General features: G+C 41.4%; 1 protein-coding gene across 8 annotated transcripts in view; it reads right to left on the reverse strand.

The window, feature by feature from the left end:
• HECTD4 (HECT domain E3 ubiquitin protein ligase 4) overlaps window positions 1-12,592 on the reverse strand; it is a 228,744-nt gene that overhangs the window by 82,829 nt on the left and 133,323 nt on the right. For 4 of the 8 annotated variants that reach the window (XM_028829925.2, XM_028829923.2, XM_028829924.2 and 1 more), the window contains exons 23-32: window positions 12,023-12,127; window positions 10,571-10,734; window positions 9,749-9,982; window positions 7,923-8,115; window positions 7,670-7,774; window positions 7,080-7,168; window positions 6,524-6,699; window positions 3,499-3,634; window positions 3,245-3,386; window positions 2,975-3,141 (exon numbers count right to left, since the gene is read on the reverse strand). In XM_028829925.2, the coding sequence (XP_028685758.1) occupies window positions 2,975-3,141; window positions 3,245-3,386; window positions 3,499-3,634; window positions 6,524-6,699; window positions 7,080-7,168; window positions 7,670-7,774; window positions 7,923-8,115; window positions 9,749-9,982; window positions 10,571-10,734; window positions 12,023-12,127 (1,511 nt within the window). Of the gene's footprint in view, window positions 1-2,974; window positions 3,142-3,244; window positions 3,408-3,498; window positions 3,635-6,523; window positions 6,700-7,079; window positions 7,169-7,669; window positions 7,775-7,922; window positions 8,116-9,748; window positions 9,983-10,570; window positions 10,735-12,022; window positions 12,159-12,592 lie in introns of all 8 variants that reach the window. The other 4 variants (XM_077955094.1, XM_077955092.1, XM_077955095.1 and 1 more) reach the window with 2 other exon arrangements.

Raw genomic sequence — 12,592 nt, forward strand, 5'->3', positions numbered from 1 at the left:
ATCATGAAACCAGTTATTTCAGACATGTCTACAATAATCTAAGTAGCATTGAATACTGTAAGTGCTTTTTCTTTTTTATTTTTTTAGAGACACGGTCTTGCTCTGTTACCCGGGCTGGAGTGCAGCGGTACAATCACAGCTCACTGCAGCCTTGATCTCTTGGGCTCAGGTGATCCTCCCACCTCTGCCTCCCAAGTAGCTGGGACCACAGATGCACACCACCACATCCAGCTAATTTTTTTTTACTTTTAGTAGAGATGATGTTTCACCGTGTTGCCCAGGCTGGTTTCAAACTCCTGAGCTCAAGTAATCCTCCCACCTCGGCTCCCAAAGTGCTGGGATTACAGGCCTGAGCCACTGTGCCTAGCCAAGGCAGTTTTATTAATGAGACAACTAAAGCTCAAATGGATTAGCTAAGTGTCTGTTTTTGAGTTCCCACTTCAGTTATTAGCAGATGATGAAAGCCTAGTTGATAAAAAATAAAACTTTCACAATGAAAAAAACACAATATAGGGCTGATTCTATACCAATTAATATTAGTTTAGAACTGAGACTATCAGGATTTGTCTACAAAGACATGCAACATCGTATTGTTTACAATAGCAAAAACAAACAAGCAAAACTAACCTAATGTTCAAAAATAGGGAATTTGTTAAAGTTTCAAGCATATAATATAAAGTTTCACTGCATATAATGCAGTGCTACAGAACCACTAAGAACACTACGGGAGACATCTATGGTTAGAACACAGACACTAAAGCGTTAACAAATGTTACCTTAAGAGGGTGTACTTGTAGGTGATTTTCATTTTATTTTTTGGCATTTTCTACATTTTTTTTCAAGTTTCCGACAAATGACAATAATCGAGGGAAAAAGGAATAGTGTTGCCAGTTTTATGGAGAAATTAAATTCTGGAAATAGGCTATGGTAATCATGAGGGCTTTTCACTGTTTCTTTCTGGGCACCCTGTGGTTGGCTGGACAGTGGCAAGTCTGGTCAATGAGCGAGAGTTCTGACAAGGAGCCTGGCAGCTCTCGAGGTGGTGGTTTCCTCCTCTGTGATTACCACGAGCCAGCATGAACCCATCACGAACAGAAGCAAGACCTAAAATTCTGTCTTCTTTTTATTTTTTTGTGATAAGGTTTTGCTCTGTTGCCCAGGCTGAAGTGCAGGGTGATGCGATCATGGCTTACTGCAGTCTCAACCTCCTGGCCTCAAGCGATCTTCCTGCCTCAGCTTCCCCAGTAGCTGGGACCAGAGGCATGCCCCACCACTCCGGCTAATTTTTTCTTTTTTGTAGAGACAGGGTCTCACTATATTGCCCAGGCTGGTCTTGAACTCCTGGCCTCAAGTGATCCTCCTGCCTTGGCCTCCTTAAGTGCTGGGATTATAGGTGTGAGCCACTGTGCCCCCAAAAATTTTATCTTTTAAGCCACTGAAATTTTGGACTTGTTTCCAAAGAATAGTCTGACCTCTCCTGTAGTCCCAGCTACTTGGAAGGCTGAGGTGGGAGGATCTCAAGATTTCTCAAGATACTCACTTCAGCCTTAATTAACCCATTTTCCTCCAGTCACTGGACCCTCTCTGCCTATTGGCCAGAATTCCTCACCTCCAGCAGCTCAAGTCCAGGGCTTGTAGAGAAATGCATTTTCTATTTCTACTTGAAGATCTTTGAAGCCCAATAGGAAACTCATATAGAACAACTCACAAATGAGTTATAAAACCATCTTCAGAGTTAGTATCTACGATTACATTTTTAGAAATTGGTTCAGTAATAAGAGTCATGGAAATATACAAAAATATAGGCAAAACGAGGTTGTTAATGCAAAAACAAAACAAAAACAAAAGAAATAAAGACAAATGAACCTATGTGTCCATCAGTAGAGGATGAGTTAAATTTTTTAGAAAAGGTCATCTATATAATGTATATCTATGACCTCTTAAAAATCTTAAAGCAGCCAGGTATGGTGGCCCATGCCTTTAATCCCAGCAGTCTGGGAGGCTGAGACAGGAGGATCCCTTGAGCCCAGAAATTTGAGACCAGCCTCAGCAACATGGCAAGACCCCGTCTCTACAAAAAATAAATACACTAGCTGGGCATGATGGTACGCGCCCATAGTCCCAGCTACTTGGGAGGCTGAAGTGGGAGGATCGCTTGAGCCTGGGGAGGTCAAGGCTGCAGTGAGCCATGATCACGTCATTGCATGCCAGCCTGGGTGACAGAATGAGAACCTGTTAAAAAAAAAAAAAAAAAGGCTGGGCACAGTGGCTCATGCCTGTAATCACAGTACTTTGAGAGGCCGAGGCAGGCAGATTACCTGAGTTCAGGAGTTTGAGACCAGTCTGGCCAATATGGTGAAACTCCATCTCTACTAAAAATATAAAAATTAGCCAGGTGTGGTGGCATGTGCCTGTAATCCTAGCTACTTAGGAGGTTGAAGCACAAGAATCACTTGAACCCGGGAGGCGGAGGCTGCCATGAGCTGAGATTGTGCCACTGCACTTCAGCCTTGGTGACAGAGTGAGATGCTATGTCAAATAAAAAAAAGATAAAGCAGACCAGACCTATATGTACTGATATGAAAACAGATACCTGAGATATCTAAGACATACTGAGCAAAACAACCGTGGTTATAGAAAGGCACGGATAATATAATCTGAATTAAGTTGAAAAAATTTATACACAAACACATTTATGTGTACAAGAAGAATTATACAGCTGCTTATGCATGTATGGTTGCTATAATGAGCTCTTAATGGACAGAGTGGAATTTAGGAGAAAATGGTGAATACCAAGAGTTTTACATTCTATTAATATGATGAGTTTTTTGCAAGATCATGTACCACTTTTATATAAATATTTTAGAGGAAAACATTAGCAAATACTATGCCTATGTGTGGGCCCCAGGAATAATCTTTGGAATGGCTCTGACCATTCTAGAAAGGACAGTATAAACTAACAGAAACAACTAACCTGGGTCCTCCCTGAAGGACCATTGTCACTGGACCCACAAGATGTGTCACTCCCCCGACTCGCACGGCAGCTGTCAGCAATTCCCGCATGTGCACCAGTGCCTGCTTGCGAGTGTTTCCCCGCCGCCATCTTGTCTGTGCAGCCAAAAGAAAACTGCTGCTGGACACCTGAAATGCACAAGAAGGAAGGACACCTGACTCCTGCTAACTGCCCCAAGACCCCTCATGCTGTTAGGTGCTATTCATCGGGAGCCTGCAAAACATAACGTACAGCTTGGTCAGGGTTGGTGCCGATGAAAGCAAACAGCTGCCCTAGCAGGACACTGTAGGTGGGCTTGTCCCTGCTGTCCTCAATGGCCAGCGACTGCAGGAGTGTAAAGGAGCTGCTGCGGTGGCTGGTCACGTGGCGACGCCTACAGGGAACATAGAACAGACTGGCAAGACGAGAAACACACTCAGGGAGCTTGTTTTGATGAATGCATTCAGCTGCATGTGGGAACCCAACCCTGGCCATTAGCCATTTACCTCTGATTTGCTCTAGTAAATTCCAAATCTTCATTACCAATCATTTCCAGGTCAGAAGGAGCTGACATGCTGCGAAGAAAAACAGGCTGCCTGACAGCATGAGATATCACTTTTGTTTCAGAAGCTGATTTACAAGCTGGAAAAAAAGGAATTAAAAGGCTGACATTTCTGCTATCTGTACAACAGCCAAATGCAACACAGAACTACCCAACAGTTTAAGTGTATCTTTGCTTTCTATCACAGTTCAGCCACCAGTCTAGCTAGCACAGCATACTGATGGTTTTTACATCAATTTTTTAACCTAAGTATTAGGTTAAAAATTATTTTAACTTAAAAAAATTAAAATCTTTTTATTAAATTGGTTTCCCAAAGAAAAGCTGAAAAATTCATTTAATTTCATAGCTATCAATGTTCACTTTAACCTAAGCATTCTAAAAAGCAAGGAGGACATAGCAAGTAATTGCCAGAAAGCACAAATTTCTTTTTTAACATTTTTAAATTTCTTATTTTTTTGAGATGGGTCTCGCTCTGTCACCCAGGATGCAGTGCAGTGGTGTGATCTCGGCTTTCTGCAACCTTCATCTCCCAGGTTCAAGTGATTCTCCTGCCTCAGCCTCCCAAGTAGCAGCGATTACAGGCGTGCACCACCACGTCCAGGTAACTTTTGTATTTTTTTAGTAGAGATGGGGTTTCACCATGTTGGCCAGGCTAGTCTCGAACTCCTGACTTCAAGTGATCCGCCCACCTTGGCCTCCCAAAGTGCCAGGATTACAGGTGTGAGCTACCACACCTGGCCCAAATTTCTTAATTCAAATACATCCAAATCCATTTTTTTCAGAGATGGCCTTTATCCCCACTTTAACCCCAGATTTATTTAGCTGATTTATTGTCATTTGATGATACCTCTGCTTTGATCATAGTTGGTAGGAATAAATATCACACTTGAGTTGGAATCTGAATGGGTCTTTCTATAAGACATACTCCTTAACCCTGTCCAGGGAAATAGTTGTTTTATAAAACAACCCTTAAATGGAAAGAAGATAAAACTATACGTCAAGACTAGCTAAGAAAAAAGGTGTTGAGAAAGTGCAGAAAAAAACCATTTTGTTTTATTTTTCTAAAATTTTCACTTATTTATTTATTTAGAGACAGGGTCTTGCTTTGTTGCCCAGGCTGAAGTGCAGTGCTACAATCATGGCTTACTGCAGCCTTGTACTCCTGGACTCAAGCAATCCTCCCAACTCAGCCTCCCAAGTAGCTGGGATTACAGGTGCACACCACCATGCGTGGCTAATTTTCATGTTTTTTTGTAGAGACGAGGTCCTGCTATGTGGCAAAGCCTGGTCTTGAACTCCTGGTCTAAGCGATCCTCCTGCCTTGGCCTCCCAAAGTTCTGGGATTACAGGCATGAGCCACTGTGCCCAGCTGAGAAAACCATTTTGTATCTGTCTTAAGAGTGGTTAGACAGCTTAAATATTAAAAAAGTATATAATTTTTGAAGATACTGTTATCTCTGAGGTCAAGAGCCTCTGGGACAGTACTAACAGCCTTACCAAGTGGTCAGGTCTATATACAAGACCTTTACCAAGGGCTTATGTGTATAGCAGACCATCCTGGCATGTGATTGTACCACACACTCAGCACATGTCTCTCTCCCAAACCTGTGTCTTCCCCTGAAGTTCTCAGGGAGAACCTGTATTACAGAGTGAGACCTTGGGAGTCCTCCTAGACTTCAAATCCCAAGTGAGAAGAGCCTTAGATGACCAGCTGGGATGAAAACAAGTTTGCCTGCTCCCTACTGCTCACTGGGCAGTGGGGCTATGTAACATGGACGCTTCCATTTAAGAACATGTTTATTTAATTTTATCTCTTAGGTTAAGAATGAATGCTTGTGGGCTGTGCCATGTTACAGATCCTGTCTTAAGTAAGAAGACTCAATGATTTTCCTGAGAGATGCATTTTTAGGCTAACAATTAAAATGTGACCTAGGCTGGGCATGGTGGCTCACACCTGTAATCCCAGCACTTTGGGAGGCTGAGGTGGGCGGATCACCTGAGATCAGGAGTTCAAGACCAGCCTGGCCAACATAGCGAAACCCTGTCTCTACTAAAAATACAAAAATTAGCTGGGCATAGTGGTAAGTGCCTGTAATCCCACCTACCTGGGAAGCTGAGGCAGGAGAATTGCTTGAACCCGGGAGGCAGAGATTGCAGTGAGCAGAGTTTATGCCACTGCACTCCAGCCTAGGCAACAGAGCGAGACTCCATCTCAAAAAAAAAAATAAAATAAATAAATAAATAAATAAAATGTGACCTAGAAAAAGTTAACTCCCAGGAAGTCATAGCACAAGGTTCCACATAATTACTAAAGATGAAATGCAAACTCAGCTTCAAGTAAAGAGGGAAAAATGATGTTACAAGATTCATGATGTTCACTAATTGTATATGATACTATGAAATCTAATTATATATGTTAGTATGAAAACAAAAACAGGGCCGGGCGCAGTGACTCACACCTGTAATCCTAGCATGCTGGGAGCCCAAGGCGGGCGGACCACCTGAGGTCAGCAGTTCAAGACCAACCTAGCCAACATAGTGAAACCCCGTCTCTACTAAAAATACAAAAATTAGCCAGGCATGGCAGCATGCACCTGTAGTCCCAGCTACTCGGGAGGCTGAAGCAGAATTGCTTGAACCTGGGAGGCAGAGGTTCCAGTGAGCCGAGATTACGCCACTGCACTCCAGCCTGGGCGACAGAGCGAGACTCAGTCTCAAAAAGTAAAATAATATAAAAGAAACAAGAAGTTGACTACAGGAATTTAATGACATACAAGTATTTCTTTGTTTTTCTTTTGTCACTCAAGTGCTTTGTAGAGAAAGTATAAGGCAAAACTAAATATGTTAAAATTTCCTTTTGTTTTCCTTTCTTGGAGTACCGAAGAGTGAATTTTTCAAAATATAGCTGACGTGTCTTATATGAACAGAGTAGGACCAGAAGCCAATTAGGGGCTATCTTTGAGCAGTACCTGGTGTTTCAGCAGGGGTCCCAGAGATGCTTCTTGTGAGGCCTGACTGGGCCGCGATGGTGACATGCAGCAAAAGCTCGGCTCGGTTCATTAAACTCTTCACTAACGTCTTTGTTTTAGCCAGTGGGTGTGAGGGTTTCTGAATAAGAGAATTCACTTCTTGTAGGAACTTCTCCCTATAAAGAAAGATTGATGTGCATTGAGTTGTTCTCTAGCTTACCAAAAACAACCATTAAAAAAAATGTTTACAAAGAATAAGAGAAGACACAGGGGAAACTAAGCAAAAGTAACCTAATCAACTTACTTCCCTGTTTCCTCATCCAAGGAACAGTGTTAGAAAATCTGGCCACTTCTGGTTTCTTTTTCTGTTTCAAATGCCTATGCTAACTTTTGAAGGTTAAAACCAAAACTTCCAATTTACCAAATGAGTTCCAACTCTAAAATATTTAGTTAAGCTCACAATATAAAAAAATATATCTATTAAGAGACTAGACCTTTACAATGTGTTTTGAGCATCAAGGTGATAATAGCCTTAATAGTTATTAATACCACTAACCTCAGTGATAGGACCATGTTTTCAAGATCATTCCCATCAAAGGAGACTTCCTTCATTGAACACAAAAGTTCTAGTTCTTTCATTTTGTTCTAAAGAAAAAAAAAGATGTATGCAGGATCTGCAAGAACCAAGTTTTACTATACATATATTAAAATGAACAGAAAATTTCAGAGAAAAACCACCACCTTTGGTCCATATGTCTATGCTTGAAACTCATTTGTAAGTTATTATTTGATATTTTAATGATTAAGAATGGCATTGACTACTTTCTGGGAATTCTTTCAGGGCTTATAATTTTGCCTATTTTTTGTTTTTTAAGGCTTGAAAGCAAAATTTGACCATGATGACAACTTCCTTATATATCTTTATAAAACTATTAATCATTTAGAAAAACAACCTCATGAGTAATTATTTGTATACTGCATGCTGATCTAATCAATTTTCATTTAACCTCTTTTAAAGAATGGGTACAGTTTTGGAGTGTGCAACATTTTAGGAAATGACATTATTGTACCTCTACACACACACACACACACACACACACACACACACACACAATGCCCCAGGGACAAATCATACACTTTGCTCACCTCATTAAAATGGTAATCATAAAAGAAAGGCATGTTGTTCTCCAGTTTCCCCTGCATGGCATCATCAACTTCACTTTGCCATTTTTGTTCCAGTTCTGCAACACTCTAATAAATACATTAAAATAGATGCAAAATAAAAACAAGTACAATTCAAAATTTTAGTCACAATAGTAATTTTAAAAATTAGATCACATTCTAAATTTCTTTAAATTTCCATGAAAGAAATTATTTCCAACAGTTATCAGACATTTACCTGCAGCTGTCTCTCCATGGCATTGAGCTTCTTAAAAGTCTCTCCCATAATTTTACACAATAAATCATATTCTTCAGCATGTTCTTCTTGATATTGGAAATTTATTAGAGATTGCAGTGCATCAACCAAGTTCAAGTGTTTAATAACACAAGATACCACCATTTCCTCCATCACGTCTGGCTGAATTACTTCTCTGTGACCACAATGGAAATTAGTCAGATGTATGCCATGCTCTCAGCTTCTCAATACTGTATTTTATTTTTATTTTTAATTTTTTTAGAGACAGGGTCTCTCCCCCTGTCACCTAGGCTGCAGTTCAGCGGAGCAATCATGGCTCATTGCAGCCTCAAACTCCTGGGTTCAAGGGATCCTCTTGCCTCAGCCTCCTGAGTAGCTGAGACTACAGGTGCATGCTGCCATGCTCAGCTAATTTGAGAAAAAAATTTTAGGGTGGGGGTTTCTCACTATGTTGCTCAGGCTGGTCTTGAACTCCTGGGCTCAAGCAATCTTCTTGACTTGGCCTCCCAAAGTATTGGGATTACAGGCATGAGCCACCATGCCCCAGGCCCAAGAGAGCATTTTATAGGTTGGAGAACTTAGGCTTTGATATAAAGATATTAAATATTCACCACACCTCCTTTGTTACAATAGAGTAAGAGGTATGCATAGTATAATGGCACTGTCGGGAGTCTTATGTTGGCAAATAATTTAGTATATTAACTGATAAAACTGACATTGGCTGATAAAGCTGAAAATCAAGAGTAAAGAGACTTCAGCCTATAATCCTAGCACTTTGGGAGGCCGAGGCAGGTGAATCACTTGAGGTCAGGAGTTCGAGACCAGCCTAGTCAACATGGAGAAACCTCGTCTCTACTAAAAACACAAAAATTAGCTGGCTATAGTGGCATGTCCCTGTAATCCCAGTTACTCGGGAGGCTGAGGCAGGAGAATCTCCTGAACCTGGGAGACGGAGGTTGTAGTAAGCCGAGATCACATCACTGCACTCCAGCCTGGGTGACAGAACGAGACTCCCTCTCAGAAAAAAAAAAAAAGACTTCATTTTCTATGATTGCTATATTTTGAGTTAGAGACATATTAGAGCTGGAAGAGGGCTAAGGCTAAGAAAGGATCTTCAGCAGCATCTATCCACTAATTAATTTTATGCAGTATTATGGCCTGCAGTGTTCAGTGCATATGGATGTTGGGCTGAAAACAATAGTGTTTTCTGTATTTTTTTCATTTCAAATTTCATATATTCTCCAAGTTTTCTCTCTGAAATCCTGCCTCAGGAGGCAGAGCAGAGGCCTGCAAAACAGACTTGACTTGAAGCAAGAACACCACAGACATTTGTAACTGTAAGTCTGTACATTCTAGATTACAGAACTCCTCACCATTTCTCTAGGCATCAAAAATAAACACATATCTCTAGACTCTGGAAAGTAAAGTAGAGGCTGACTGCTAGTAGAAGGTCAAAACACTAGAGATAAACCTAGCACTTGTCACACTTTAGCATGTATCAGTCACATGGGAAACTTGTTAAGCTGGGCCCCATCCTCAGACCTCCTGATTCAATAGGTGTAAAATGGGGTTCAAGAACTAACAAGCTCCCAAGTGATGCCAATGCTGCTGACTAGGGGACCAAATTTTGAGAGCCCCTAATCTGGAATACTGCCTGGTGGGCCCTCCAGACTCGGTTAATTTTAACACTCATAGAGTAAACATAAAATTAAAGTTTCATTTACTATACCACAGAAGAAATACACCCATTTCAATTGTTTAAACTTTTTTTCCTACTGGGAAAAGTAAAACACTACACAGCAACATACTTTATACTTGGTCTAAATTGAGGTCTAGCACGCCCAGAAATTTCCCTGAGCTTTATCATGATTCCTGGAGGCAGCCTGATCCGAGGCAGATCAAAGTAGTTTCCAACAGGAGGCACGAGGACATCAGAGGGGTAGGTGAATTCTCTGTCTTCCTCTATGGTCAGAGGCAGTGGAGAGGGGCTCGGAGTAAGGGCAGGGGAGATCACGCCATTGGCCTCCACCTGCCACTGGCACCTGAGCAGACAGAAAAGAGGCTCTTCACTTCCTCTCTCATCAAGATTATTGGAAAGCTATTGGATGTTTGCAGACACATCAAACATATGAAGAATCACATTCTGTGTTAATTACTCATCAAACCTTCTCCAGAAGCTAAAGAAAAATGAGCATTGTATGAAAGCCCATCTTTGGGGATCTAGCTCCCCCCCAATATTTAATCATTAAAACTTTTAAATGTACAGAAAAGCTGAAAGAATGACATGGTTAATGTCCACAGACACATTTGTCTAGATTGTACAATAAACATTTGCTGTGTTTGTTTTATCACACATCCACTCATCCTCTTGGGGATCATTCAATTTAATTAGACAATAATTGTGTCGGAGAAAAGCTTATGCAGTTCAAAGATGTAATCTTAAATTTAGTAAAGTAAGGGCCAGAAAGCACTATGGTGTAATTTTCATCTTATTTCTTAGACACAATGACACCCATGAGATTGCCAGGCAGTAGGCACAATCACCCTGGAAATGTACCAAAAGGATTTTTCCACATAAAGTCCTTTTTCCTTTGCAGGCAACACCAGCTCAAATTCAACCTTTTTGTTACCTTTGTAAAAGTTTGGACCGCAATAGCTCCTGACAGGCTTCTTCTTCTTTGGTAATTTCTGGTCCATTGTACAGGATTCTTAACATGGAACAAGCTAACACAGACAGACCTAAAGCCAGGTCTACCAGAAAGGGCAAGCCTCCTGAGACATCCTCCGAAGACTCCTACAATGCAGACAGGGGTAAACCACAATGGTCAGTGTACGCTGGCAGAGGTTGCTACCTGTGCTGCCCCACACTGCACTGTTCCCAACCACAGGGTTCTACAGAGCAGCATCGAGTATCACTGCTAGGGAACATAGGTACAGCACCCAAATCATGACTAGATGGTGGTACTGCAATGACCAGAGTGAAGTCTCAACATAATTCTGAAGAGAAAATAGTTGATCAGACCCCATATACAATAGTACAAATCAAATAAATAGTATAAATGAAATAAAGAAGCCTGACTCTTTGATAGCTTCCTCTTTGTTGTGCCTACCTAAGTATAAACCACTATTTTGTTTTTTCACTTCCATCCTGTGCTCAAACTGTGATATTGTCAATGACTGCAGTGAATTCATTCAAGAAATATTTACTGGGTGTCCTCTGTGTGCCAGCCATTGTTCTAGGTGCCTGAGATACATCGGAGAATGAAATGAAGATCCCTGCTCTCATGGAGCTTACATTCTAGCAGTTAATGCCACTCTGGAGAGTCTTAGCGTGGTTAAGCTTAAGAAACATCAAAATCTAAAATACGTTTTTGGAATCAGGCAACTGGAGGGGTCAGTAGGATGTTTAAGTACTCTGGTTTTGTTTTTTTTCTTTTTTTTTAACTTTTGAGACGGAGTCTCACTCTGTCACCCAGGCTGGAGTACAGTGGTACGATCTCAGCTCACTGCAATCTCTGCCTCCCGGTTCAAGTGATTCTCTTCCCTCAGCCTCTCAAGTAGCTAGGACTACAGGTGCCCATCAACACACCCAGCTAATTTTTGTATTTTTAGTAGAGACGGGGTTTCACCAAGTTGGCCAGGCTGATCTCGAACTCCTGACCTCAGTTGATCTGCCCGCCTCAGCCTCCCAAAGTACTGGGATTACAAGTGTGAGCCACCATGCTCAGCTGGATGCTTAACTACTCTTAAAACCCAGGATCCAAGTGCTTATTTCTATTAAGTTCTATTGAGTCCTCTTTGCCCTATGGAAAGATGCTGGGGTCAGGTCACCTCCCCAAGCTTTGAAGAGGCAGCCCCAATCAATAGATGTATTTCTGTGCTGCTGAGCTGATATTAGGTCATGGCTAGTTTTATTCTGTAAAAGTACTACTAGCTGCTAGTAGTTGACTAGTGCCAACTAGAAGAGAAAGATGAAAGAGTGACTCATATTCTGCCCTGTTTCCAAGGCAAATATGATGTAAGTAATCAAGGCACATAGCAGATAGTACATTTTGTCCATGGCAGTGGTTAGATTCAAGTACCTGAGCGCGAACTGTGCAAGCAAAGCCCCACATGGCTTTATCAGGAGTGTTGTGTTCACGGCCACTTCTCATTTCAAAGGAGAAGGTGACTGTATCTCCTTCCACCTTAAAATTTAAGAGGGGGGTGGGAAATGCACTTTAAAAACAAGATACACAATTTTCAAAAGAGCAATGAATTTCAGAGGTTACTTTCAAAAAGGACCACAGCAATATTTCACTCCTTTTCTCACTTGCTTTTTGATTCAAATTCCATTCCCTTTCATTTAGACACCCAGTCCTTTAAGTGTCTCTCTTGACGAGGTAGCCTTTGGGATGAGGCATCTGTGAAATGGGCCACAGTTGCCCATTAGCAAGATCAAAGTAAAGGTTAATCAAATCTTGAGAATATTTTTTTTTTTTTTTTTTTTTTGAGACAAGGTCTTACTCTGTCACCCAGGCTGGAGTGCAGTGGCACAACCATGGCTCACTGCAGCCTCAACCTCCTGGGCTCAAGCAATCCTCCCACTTCAGCCTCCTGAGTAGCTGGAACTATAAGTGTGTGGCACCATGCCCAGCTAATTTTTGTTTTTG

The sequence above is a fragment of the Macaca mulatta genome, chromosome 11 (genome assembly GCF_049350105.2).
Source record: "Macaca mulatta isolate MMU2019108-1 chromosome 11, T2T-MMU8v2.0, whole genome shotgun sequence".
In the NCBI taxonomy this organism is placed as follows: Eukaryota; Metazoa; Chordata; class Mammalia; order Primates; family Cercopithecidae; genus Macaca; species Macaca mulatta.